The sequence below is a fragment of the Haliotis asinina genome, chromosome 1, assembly GCF_037392515.1.
Source record: "Haliotis asinina isolate JCU_RB_2024 chromosome 1, JCU_Hal_asi_v2, whole genome shotgun sequence".
In the NCBI taxonomy this organism is placed as follows: Eukaryota; Metazoa; Mollusca; class Gastropoda; order Lepetellida; family Haliotidae; genus Haliotis; species Haliotis asinina.
The window spans coordinates 20,685,475-20,698,660 of record NC_090280.1 but is presented as its reverse complement, the minus strand read 5'-3'; the positions used below and the strand labels follow the sequence as shown (position 1 = coordinate 20,698,660).

General features: G+C 40.0%; 1 protein-coding gene across 4 annotated transcripts in view; it reads right to left on the bottom strand.

Annotated features, from left to right (window-relative positions):
* LOC137288433 (enolase-phosphatase E1-like) overlaps positions 1 to 13,186 on the bottom strand; it is a 219,327-nt gene that overhangs the window by 34,225 nt on the left and 171,916 nt on the right. For all 4 annotated transcript variants that reach the window (XM_067820787.1, XM_067820789.1, XM_067820791.1 and 1 more), the window contains exons 3-5: positions 7,210 to 7,280; positions 5,431 to 5,609; positions 3,699 to 3,885 (exon numbers count right to left, since the gene is read on the bottom strand). In XM_067820787.1, coding sequence (XP_067676888.1) covers positions 3,699 to 3,885; positions 5,431 to 5,609; positions 7,210 to 7,280 — 437 coding nt within the window. The remainder of the gene's footprint in view (positions 1 to 3,698; positions 3,886 to 5,430; positions 5,610 to 7,209; positions 7,281 to 13,186) is intronic.

Sequence of the window (13,186 nt, the reverse complement as noted above, 5' to 3'; positions counted from 1 at the left end):
TCATGGAAGCAGACTGTCTCCCAGTGGGATTCTTCCTGCCGTGGTTCCGCATCTCACTGGGGTTACTGGGCACTCACAGAACATGGAAACTTTACAAGTGATTAAAGTACCAGGGTCAGGTCGGAGAAGATTATAACAAAAAACATTTGTCAGTCTTCTGTCTTTGCTGGGGCGGTGGGTGGCCTCGTGGTCAAAGCACTGCTTCATCATTATGAATATCTGGGTTTGATTTCCCACATGGGTACAATGTGTGAAGCCCATTTCTGGTGTCGCCAACTGTGATATTGCTTGAATATTGTTGAAAGTAGCACTGAACCCAACTCACTCACCCTTTCCTTCAGCAACATTCCGGTCATATGTTGACAGGTTGAATGTATTGGGATCAGACAAACCCATGATTGATACTATGACATCAAAGGCTGTTAGCATAGGTTGATTCAGATCACAAAGACTTTGAGAGCAAGACCATTTGATGAATAAGTCAGCGCTTTCTACCAGTTCCTAAATTATTCTGATCAAGAGTCATTGTAAATGACTGACACATGGCACTATGACACAAGGGATCATAATCATGTAATTATGACTCCAAAGTAATCACTGAATCCAAGCAGAGGTAAGGTGGGCAACTCTCAGAAGGGAGATACAAAAGTATTCTGGAACCCTCGAATGCATAGATCAGTGCTCTTGCCGTTGATCACAAGATTGTCTAGTCCAGACTCAATAATCTATAGACCTCCATAATACAGCTGTAATATTGCTGAGTGTGGTGTAAAAGTGAATCTACAAGGAATAGCAGACATAGCTAAAACTGACTGAAACTGATGACCACGTCATTTGGGCTTGACGACTCAAACCTTTGGCACAGACTGCCTTGATATTCAACCATCCACACTGAAATCCAAGGTTTCCTTCAAGAAGCACCCCATCCCTTCAAATCTTTCCTCTTAAAGGATCATGTTTCTAAGCCATCAGTACACCTTTAAACTCTGACAGACTCTGTGCCTGCGTGTTAAAATCTCAAGTGACTTGTACAATAACACTGTGCGTGTGTGCATTCACAACCTGCACAGTCCACCAATAGAGTTAACAGAAATATCCACTTGGTAGTTGAATTTCACTTTTTCCTCATCAGTGGAAAGATAGGAAAGTGGAAACTGGTGTCTCTGTTGACAATAAAAGCTTCATGGTTTGTTTTGTGTTGTGTGCAAAGGTATTACAAGTATCCACAGCCGATCCATATTACATGCAACAGCAGCTGGCTCCGTGTCTCGGAACGTGCAGAGGGAAATTCAAGTATTTGCTAAGTGTGGTATAAATACCACCAGTGCAGACAGAAGGCAGGAATATGCAATCTTTTTCAGAATAAATCAATTAAATTAATGTAGACATATTCCCCCGACAGACTTGATGGCGAGATGGCAATACACAGAATTATTTTTAATTTCGTTTTCATAACTACCAATCTCTATCATTTTGGAGTATTTTCAGAACAGATACTTGAAGTCTTATTAAGGAATGGCTGAAAAATGGGAAAACTGCTTGTTTCGAGACGGACTAACAACATGACTAGCACATTACATTTATGGTTATATAAGTCTGTTTTACAGACATTTGTCCCTTTTTTGTTTGGTGTTTCCATCACCAAGTCAGACGGGTGGGTGGGTGAGTCTAATCTTATGCAACTCGGAGAGTCAATTCTTAGGTGGGTGGGGTGGGAGGGGAGTGAAGGAGGAGAGGGGGGGACAGAAGAATCAAACCTGGGTCATGAGCATGACAAACAAATGTTTTAACCACAAGAACACCCCACTGCGCCAACCACGTCAGGACAAGCTGAAACAACATCTGTGGACACAAACTGGATGTGATGCTTCCCACCATGTCCTCTCAATCCATGTAATTGCCTATCACAACATGCATATCACAACGAGCATTGGCTGCTTGGTGTCTGTTCCAACCCTCTATCTCCATGGGGTGGACTTGCAAACTTTCAATCTCATCCAAATAAAAATCAGCTTTCCAAGTTTCAATCCCCTTCAGATTTTGATGCAAGTGAAACGTGTATCTGTCTGAGCAAATAATCCCGAAACATCACAAGTCCATTAGAAGCATTAGTTTGAACATACAGAGATGGAGAACAGCCTCACAATGGACTTACCAAAACAAATAATGTGGCATGCATGGAACCAGCTCAGACTGCACTCAGCATGACTTACCCTCCTCACAATCTGTTAATTGTGCCGACTCGGCAATATCCCAGCTATTGGCCTGCAGTAAATAACTGAGTCTGGATTAGACAATCCAGTGGTTGACATCATGAGCACTGTCCATGCAGTTAAGATGTAATGACATGCACCAATTGAGCCAGCAAGCCTGACCACCTGATCCTATTAATCGCCTCTTATGACAAGCATTGATTGCTTAAGTTCAATTCCAACCAAAATCTTTGCGTCTGTTTGTATTTTAGCAGGAATGAACGCAAGCATAACCCTATGGAACAGTACATGAAATATTGAATATTGTTTTATGGCTGTCATTCTGGCCACACAAGGCAGGAGTAAATCTTCAAGTCTTAGCCAGGCACACCTGTGACTAAACACCTGAACATGGGCAAGATGACATGTGATCATTATCCCTGGCAAGTAACAAGCTGAACTGCCCAGCAAGTGAGAAAGTTGTGTTTGATGCTTTAAACACCAGGCTTTCCTCTTTTGTCTTTGTTGCTTTATGTCATAGTCAACTGTATTCCAACCAGCCAAAGATGCCTATAAATAGTACAACCTGTACCAGAAAATCCAGTGATTCATAGTCAGAGCAATGTTCCAGCCGTTAGACAAGATGACATGATTTTCCATAGTACTTATATGAAAACACTATAAACCACATTGTCCAACTTGAAGACAATGAAATCACATGAGACAATGATTGAAAGTAAATCTATTCACACAGAACAATGAGTATTAATCTGATCACATGGAACAATGAATATAATCTATTCACGTGGAGCAATGTGCATAAGTCTGTTCACGTATAATAATGACTGAAAATAAATATGAAACAAGAAGAGTACAAATAAGGTCACATGAAAGAAAAGAGAAAGAAAAAGAGCATAAATGAGGTCACATAAAACAAGATGAATATAAATCAGGTCACAGAGAAATATGAAAGAGTATAAATCAGGTCACTTGAAACAAATTGGGTATAATAAATCAGATCACACAAAACAAGATGAAAATAAATCAGGTCACAATGAACAAGTTAAGATCAGATCACACAGAACAGTGAGTATAAATCAGGTCAATGTGACAAAGTATAAATGAGATTTTTTAACAATCAGTAAATATATAAATCTATTGGAAAATAACTGAGCATAAACCAGGTCTCTAATAAGAAATCAGGTCACAGACGATATCAGCACAGCGCCAAAACAACAGCACAGCACCACATTCCACAGCAAACCACAGCACACTTGTTATAGACCATATCATTTGTGCACCCAATATCAAGACCTTACACCATTAGAAAAAATTATCAACCCAATCTGCATATATCCTTAGGCATATATCCTTATATATCCAAAACTTAGGCATACTTGTATAGTCCGTATAAAAACTAAGATGACAACATTTCATAACATCATAAATCAATATTCTAAGTTATCTTTCCTTTGAAAGCGTTATCTCCCCTTGTCACAGTCCTACCTTGACCTCTTGAACTTCCTTCCTGGCCTTGAAGCCCTTGAAGCCAGCCTGGATCTTGATGGCTGCCTTCTCCACGTCAGGGTCATTGAGGTCGATATCCACCTCCTCCTCTTCCTCAGTTTTCACATCCTTTGAGGGTAGACGTTCCTTTACTGCCTCTTGACGCCGTTCAAACTCCTCTGGGTCTCTGAAACATGGAGGGTGTGGGTTGAATTATATACTGAGGGATGTCAGTTGACCAAACACACATTTCAGACATTTCTTATAACTGCTATTGAAATTATTTACGAAAGTAAAATTATATAAACAGCAAACAAGCATGATGTGACACATAATTATGACAACTTCAGTCATTGTGAACAATACAATCAGGCACTGGGGCCAGCAAGTAGCAGACTTCCACCAGACCGTTGGTGAATGTGGATTTGTCAGTGATGGTCAGATGCTATTTGTGAACATTCGCATAGTTTATAAGATTTATCACACATGTTGATGTTGGTGAATCTGGATTTGTCAGTGATGGTCAGATGCTATTTGTGAACATTCGCATAGTTTATAAGATTTATCACACATGTTGATGTGGGATGAGAACCTAAAGCGAGGTGGGTTTCTGATATTTACCACCGGTGAAACTTCCTGTTTCTTCCTAAAAATACACCAATATGGAGATGTTTATATGTATACTTGTTGTTTTACAACATTCAGCAATGTTACTGCAACAGAATGGTGGTCTTTGGAAGCTGAAACCTTGATGTAGGGACGTTGAAAAACACATTCACTTCTAATGAATATTCTGTCTCACAGTTCCTGAACCAGATTATTTTCCCGTCTGCCTTGTGCCCACTGCTTTAAGCCTGAATGTTACAAGTCTGGATTTCCTTAGGTTCTGAATCTCCCATCTCACTGGGGCTCTCTTTCAATTTAAATGGGATTATTTGTTATAAACAAAATTATATGCATCAGTGGATTTGTTGATATGCTATTTCTGATGACGTGAAGATCTGTGATCACTGGGCTGTTTTTATGGGAGCTGAATATTACTTGGCAGTTTAATTGCATCTGGGGTATTGTGAAGAGCGTTAAACAAGGGATGACATTATATTCAGCGCCAAAACATTAGTCTCCCCATGACATACCATAATCATTTAGAAAGATTGGTGGATGTCTGGTGGAACATGATGGTGCGGTACTGACAGACCAGAGATCATAATCAGGGTGACTTAAGAATATGCTTAGAGTCATCAGTTACAGAAAGCTGCACAGTATACACTGATCTTGCTGACTTGTGTAAATCAATGATAAATATAGGAGTTACATTATTCGTAGCACCAAGAAGGCCGTGTGGGAGGGTTGGTTGTAGTTTAACGCTGTACTCAGCAACTTGTAATAGACGGTCAGGCTGATTTTCAATTACCATTTGTTCTAGTTATGTTGCTCCAGATGTATGCGTGTGTGTCAGACAATCCAGTGATTGATATTTTGGGCAAAAGTTAGTTGGTGTTTACGCCACACTACTATTCAATATTACAGCTATATGTCCATGGTCTGTAAATAATTGAGCCTGGACCAGAAAATCCAGTGATCAGCTGCATAAGCATTGATCTACACAATTTAGATACAAGTACTTGTGTCAACCAAGTCAGCGAGCGTGACCACCCGATCCTAGCAGTCGCCAGTCTTGACAACAGGAATACTTTGTGAGACATGTACATATCTTAGGTGTGGTACTCACTTGGACTCTAGCACCTTCTGTCTGTCCATGTAACCACGGACACCAGACTGTATGACAATGGCGGCCTCCTCCTCCCGCATTCCCTGCACCTCTTCCTTGGCTGCGTGTTGGCGGTAGTTGGTCTGGATGGTGAGGGCTGCATCCTGCTGCTGGGGATTGGCTGGGTCCACAGATGGGTTCTGGAAGGAGAACAGTTGTGATGTACGTTAGAAGTATTATCATACACTTTGTGTCAACAATGTAGGGTGTTATCATACACTTTGCACCAAAACTTTTGTCTCAGTACTATAGGGTTGTGTCAATGCTACATGAGTATTATCACATATTTTTGTGTCAGTATAATACGGTTGTTATCATACAATTCGTTTCAGAGCCGTTCACCAGATAGTGTGCATTATCTAGGCGTTAAATACATTTTGAAATAGTATCATATGGGTTTATTATGGACTGTTTCCTCAGGCAATTCATGACATCATAACTGTTTGTGGGTCTTGAACAAATTGTTGACCACTTTCTGACAAAACAATAATGTCCTCCTACCAGGCAAGACAACTCAATAAAAAAAATCCTGGATCTAGACTTTCTTAGCACTAAGATAGTCATAAGTTAATGCATGGCACTTATGTAGTGCTAAGAGAGCTTTGAAAATCTAGACCCGCGTATCTTAAGTACACCAGCTGGATCGCATTTTACAGTATCTCCATGTGGTAGATATGCATTGTTTAATTACCAAACTACAGATTTATACCATGATGTAAATATAACTCAAGCAAGCAGCAAGGCTTGAGAGCAGCATGGGGCTTTTTGCCACTTTCATCACTGGCCACCATGTTGTTATTTCATTCAAGATTAATATGAAGATCAAACTGTGAGTGAGTGAGTGAGTGAGTGAGTGAGTGAGTGAGTGAGTGAGTGAGTGAGTGAGAGAGTGAGAGAGAGTGAGTGACTGAGTGAGTGTAAATTGGGTTTTACACCACTTTTAGCAATATCATGGTTGGAGGCACCAAAAATTGCCATCACTTATTGTACCCATGTACAACACTCAAACTTTGGCATGATGAACTAGTGATGATCCAATGCTGTAATCACTAAGTTTTCTGTCATAACACTGAATGTCAGTTTTTGAGGATAGGCGGGCATGAAGCATGTCTGAAATATTTACTCTTATGAAATCCTGTGAAACCTGTGAAACCCATGTCTATGTGTTGGGTGCTGATGATGGAAAAGCAAACAAGACAAACAGAAATCTGTATCATAACTGAAATGTATCTGTACATCTGTGAATCAGTAACATTTATCTTGATCCAAGGATGCTGTGAATCTGAGACTAAAATGTCACACTGTAGATGAACTGTTCTACAGTGACATCATGCCATGCAGACTAATTTGGTGTTGTCACAATAAATCTGCTGTCATACATGTTGTTTCATTGTTGTCAGTTAAACCAGTTTGCATAATAGTTCCTACTTGAATACTGCTTTCATAGATTCCACAAAAAACATCAATGTTATAATAAACAAAGTAAAACTGATATATGATAATATAATATATTGGGAAAAACGTCTTCTCTTCATCTATTACCTCGTCACGTCGAAGACATGCATTCGATTCTCTACATGGATACAATATGTGAAGGCCATTTCTGTAGATATTGCTGGTGTATTGCTAAAAGTGGTGTAAAACGATACTCACTCATTCACTAATCTCTTATCTAAACAGAGTTGAGTACTCCAACCTATAGTGTGGACTGTTAACTTCATCAGCCAGACAGGAACTCACCTTGAAAGAGTCATTGTTGTAGAAGCGGTCCTCTATCCTAGCGCCCTGTACAGCAGGATCATGGCCAGTTTCTGGAACACAAAAATAGTCAATCAGAAAAAAGAAACAATGCAAAAACCAAGCAAGTCTACTTCACAACACAAGTTCTGAAACACAAAACAGGGTTCGGCATGCTCACCAGTCTCCGGACAGAACAATTGCTTCCTACAGAGACAAATGCATCATTTAGAAATCACTTTATGATTTCATCATGCATTTGAAGTGCATTACTAGTAACCCCCATGAACTCTGTGTTATGTCAGCACATTGTTCTCCAAACTGATATAAAGTGGGAAAAGTGTTTGTCAGTTTTCTGAACTGTCATGACAGTCATGTACTACATGGTATTCAGAGCTTTCAGTTGGTGGAAATGTGCCAGCTTGCCAAATGGGTGCATGAGTGGGTGCATGACTGCTGACTGCAGTTAGGTGCCTGACTCTGAGACTGTTAGTTTAAATTCCTGGGCCCACTTGCACAAAGCGATCTTAGCACTACAATGATTGTAACTCCCATTCTGCAGTATAGGCTTAAGATAGTTGTAGCGCTAAGATCGCTTTGTGCAAGTGGGCCCTGATGGAAGTCAACCTAGGAAAATATACTAGACTCTTTAACTGTACTTCACTGATAAAGTCTAATCCCAAACATAACTTACGCTACATCATACACTGATGTGCTGCTAGGCAATAGCATATAGGATTCAAACAGACATGTAGTGCTGTTCATATTTCTGACAACATACAGCTCAGATGACTGCTGCAATATGGGAGAAACTGACAAGCTGCAGATCATGACATATCAGGGTTGAGGCTACCCAAATCCACCCCACCCTGTTATCTGATCTGCCCCACCCATAACCAACCACTCCATGGGATTAATAGTCCCTGCCTCTAACAGATGAAAAGGACACACTATTAATTATCCATGAGCAGTTAATTATACTTTGAAGGGATTCAAAGACCAGTTAATCCGGCCTGATGACACCAAGCATTACATGATTTAGTAATTCACAAACCAAATCGATCACCTAGTTGATCAGACCATCTGAAACCCCTCAGCCACAACCCAAGGTGGTCACCAGCAGAAACATGCTCAGCAGGGCAAGTGCTAATTTCTACAGATTCAGCAAATGATGTACAGCAGTTCTCTAACTGTACAAAGAAACATCAACCGATTAAGCCTCTCAAGTGCTTCCATTTGAAGAGACCGTGCAAACTGAATATTAATCCACTAGTTTCTAAAGAAGCCTTCACACAGCTAGCTAAAGTTTGACAACACATGTTGTCAAACTCAAGTTTGAGAGTTTGAACATTCCAATGACTCGCCACCAACACCAATTTCACAGTTGTCAAACTGTTGTTGAGAAATAGGATCGGTTTCTATTTTCTCCAACTCTTCCATAAAAGTTTTGGTGTTGTCAAACTCAAGTTTGACATGTGAAGTGTTGTCAAACTCGTGTTGTTCAGTAACAACCAATCATAGTGAACAAAACTGTCACGTGACAACACCGATAGAGACATGGTGCCCAAATGACACGAAAGTTTGACAACATGTGTTTGACCTGTGAAAATGTGACTTTGACAACTTTCAAAATTTCAACATGTGCTGTCACACTTTAGTTTGTCATGTGAAGGCTGCTTAAATCCCTCACACATGTCATAGGAAGTTATGTAAGCTCCTTACAGCTCATTCCCTTTACCCATTACACTGAAGAATCATGAATGTCTTGAGTTGGGTCAGAGCTTGGCCGTCTTCATGGCGTAGTGGTTAGAGTGGTCACCTGGAGAGCGGAAGGCATGGGTTCGATCCCCTGATGTTTCAAACCAAAAGATGTGAAAATATTGTACTTGTTCATCCTTGCATGCCGCTCACCATTAATAGGTACAACAAGGACTGGTCGGCTCAGAGTCATTATAATGTGATTGTGATATTCAAGCATAACTGCTGCATGGTATCTCAGTAAGCTAGCACTATAACACCAGCTTAAGTCTGGGCTAGTACAAGCAGCCACACATACACATCATGTATGTTGCCATATACAAAACACTCTTAAGAACGACCAACGGATTTCGCCTCACCTCACCTGTATGTCAGGGACCAAATGTATGTCTTTAAAGTATCTCAGGGGACTCATAAAGAAGTTAAGAGGTGCCATTTGTCTTTAAGTATGCCATCAAGAAAAAGTTTGATCATTTTAAAAACATGATGGATGTCACTTCACAATGTGAGTTTGTCCCCAACCTTTTCCTGGAAACTGATGCTAGCCATTGAGTTCCTAAACATCCTGTGATTACAATGCCTTTTAAATGTGTGACAAAACAGCTTTGTACTGTAATAACAACATACTGATGGTGAAAATGATGATGATTATGAATCTAATGATGATGACCATGACTATGACATGAAACAAAAGCTGGCACTAGCTTCATACTGTAATAACGATGATATTGATGATGATGCAGAAAACAATAAAGGCTGCTGATAAAATGGTATGATGACGGTGATGACGACGTCAATGATGAAGATGACGACGACAACGACGATGACAGTGATGATGATGATGATGATTCCTCCGTTCACTTCCCTATCCTAGTTAAAAGCCTGGAAGCACCTTAGGTCACCTGACAAACCTTCATACAGACACACGAAATCAGTTGACGACATAAATGTTTAGTTGTCTGTTATACGATGGAGTTCACAAGAAAGAGACCCAATACAAATAGCTCCATCATAAGTGTACAGGATATTATAACGTTTATAGAATTCCTAAAATAAAGGTTTGATGTGAGTCTTCAGACAGCTGATCCAGCACGAAGATCTAATTGCTCTGGAAGAACAAAGAGATTTACAAAGGGCAAATCTAACCTGATTTTAGGGAAGAAGGCAAGAGTTGCTACAATCCTATTAGGTACAGCAATCAATAGTAATGGACTCCTATACAGGGACCTGATGTTGGATATAGTCACTGCTGGATCTGATTTCACTGAGAAGGCTCCCTGAGATAACCCTAATGTCAAAAGTTAAAAGAATCTTGAGTCAACATCAAAGGACATGAAGGCCCCAAGACTCCTTTCACTTTCAACACTGATTCTGTTAGTTTGAGTGAGTGAGTGAGTGAGTGAGTGAGTGAGTGAGTGAGTGAGTGAGTGAGTGAGTGAGTGAGTGAGTGAGTGAGATGGGCTAAAGACAAAATATACCATGCTTTTAAATATCCATGGAACTGGTGAAAACCATACTCATTCTCTCTCTCACTATTGTACTAATGAAGCTTACACAACATGGATCTAAACACACAACTAAAGGTTGCCATTACATCCATGGGACATTATTACTGAGAGTACAAGTAGGGTCATTAGCTGACGTGTCTTGCTTACACCTGGTGTCCCCAACCATGCTATTGCTGGAATATTAGCTGAAAGTGGCATCAAACTAAACTCACTCTCTCAATCCTTCAGTCTGGAGTTGCAGTATTTAAATTGGCATTGAGTTGTCTGCCGTACATTGAAACTGAGTGATTTCAAATCTCATTTGAACAAAGTGTGTTTAGTATCTATTCCTACCAAACCAACTCCTGTTGATATTAGTGGAGTGTTTATATTGGACAGAAGTAACATTTCAGTTTGATTCAAACCAGTTGAAACATATAACATTCACATTCAAAGATCCTGCAAAGCTAAACAATAACAACTCTCTCCACAGATGTCTCTGACAATATTTGTAGGTTTCATTTTTCCTTTGACTGACATAATTATTCAGATGAAAAAAGGAAGAAATCATATTTTAATACATTAATTCTTGAAACAAACAAAATATTCAGAAAATTTGGTTGCTATGCAAACAACTGCATGCGCGGTACTGGTATAGGGCCATCTGTGGGCCATGGGTCAATGCTTGCAGTCCCATTTTCAGGTCAAAAATTGACTTGGTGCATATTCAAAATGGTAACATACTTCAATTTGAAAAGATTTTGATAGACACTGAAAGCAGCACCAGACCCTAAGTCTGATCCACTAATGCTTCAACACTTTGCAGAAAACGAAGATTACAAGTCACAGTACGAAAATATTATGAGAGAAACCCATTTCCTGTGAAATGACTAGTATACTAAAAGCTTTGAGACAGACACCGATAATCACCTTGAACCATACAGATACGAAATCTGTTTACAACATACGGATGTGTAAATACTGTGGCATCTCGTCCATGTGTATCCCGGCACTTGATCAATGCTTAACGATACTGTCTGACTTGTCACAACACATGTTGATGGAGTCTCCCTCATTGTTAACCATCATCTGATATAGACATGGCAGACCCAGTCACTCACTGTCAGTGGAGAGCCCAGACCGGCAGTTACAGGAAGGTCAGTCAATCGGATAGATCGTTACAGTCTCCTTACATAAGGAGTCAGTTGTGGTTGGAAACAAACAGGAAACTGGAAGGGTTGTGAGGGAACAGTTCTGGGTGAATGGTTGTGAGGGAATGGTGGAAGGGAGATGACTGAGGGAATGGCTGTGAGTGAATGATTGTAACTGAATATTTGTGAGAAATTGGTTGTGAGCGAATTTTTGTCAGGAAATGGTTGTGAGTGAATAAGTGTCAGTGATTATTTGTGAGAAAATGTTTGCAAATGACATGCTGTGAAACGAATGAATAAGAGAAAATGGCTGTTAGTGAATGGGTGTGGGAAAATAATGTTACAAATGGCAGTTTTTGAATGAATAGCTGTGAGTTAATGGCTGTAAATGATGGGATGCGAAAAAAGGGTTGTGAATCAGTATAGTTTTACATCACGTTTAGCAATATCCCAACAATATCAAGGTGGAGGACATCAGAAATGAACTTAACACATTGTACCCATGTAGGTATTGGAACCTGGGTCATTGGCACGACAAATGAAAACTTTAACCACTAGGCTACCCCACCGCGCCAAAGTGTTTGTGAATGTGTGGTTGTAAGTGAGCAGTTGTGAGGTGATTAAAAAGTATCAAACGGTGCCAATTCCCTTCTTGAAAAACTTCTTGACAAACATTATTACTTCAGTTTGTATGGCACAATCCAGATATGACTTTCAGTAACTGTTGCCGCAAGGATCAACATTTTTTAATCATGACCACTAGCATCACTCCTCTGCATGGTAATTAGCCATCTTGGAGGCAGGACCTCCTAGAAAGTCAACCACTCCAACTTCAAGATTCCTGGACACAGCAGCAGATATTGTAGACACAGCACTGTAGTCAGTAGCTGGCCATACAAAAAACTGGAACAGCTTAGAACAGACCAAAGCATCCTCGGGGCTGACGTGATTGGTGCCATCTATTGGCATGGTGACAAAGTTGTTAAGTGAGGAAAGTTGATGCGATGACACGCTATCAACCAAGCCATTGAATCTGACCATTTTATCCAATAAGTCACCTCTAATGGCCAGCACAGGTTCCTTCTAAGACTATCTCAGAGCCTCACTGATCCCCAAGGGCTCTGGGTCCTAATCGTGATTTATATAAACATGCAAAACTCATTTTTTCCACATATTTCTGACAAAACATCAAGTGTGTGGTGTCTGGGGCGATTAACATGTAAATTCATTCCCAAATGATTTGGCCATTAGTCCACTTCCTCTTTTCCAAAGTGTGTCCACACTCAATTGAATGCTGGAAAATGTGAATAAAAGTTATTATCCAAAACATAAAAGCTCTTTATGCATTCTCTAACATAATCCCTTGGGATTTTCGTAGGGATCAGTCCACAACTACTAATACTGGTTGTAGGACATGGTTTAAGATATGAGGTGATCAACATGGCCAACTAAATGTCTCCAATCATGTCATCAAACATGCATGTTCCTATAAATTATACAAAAATCTAAGAATTCTTAAACAGTTAAAATGAAAGAGCTTGAACTGATGTTAACTCGAAAGTTTCCTTTTTTTTTCCAGCTACC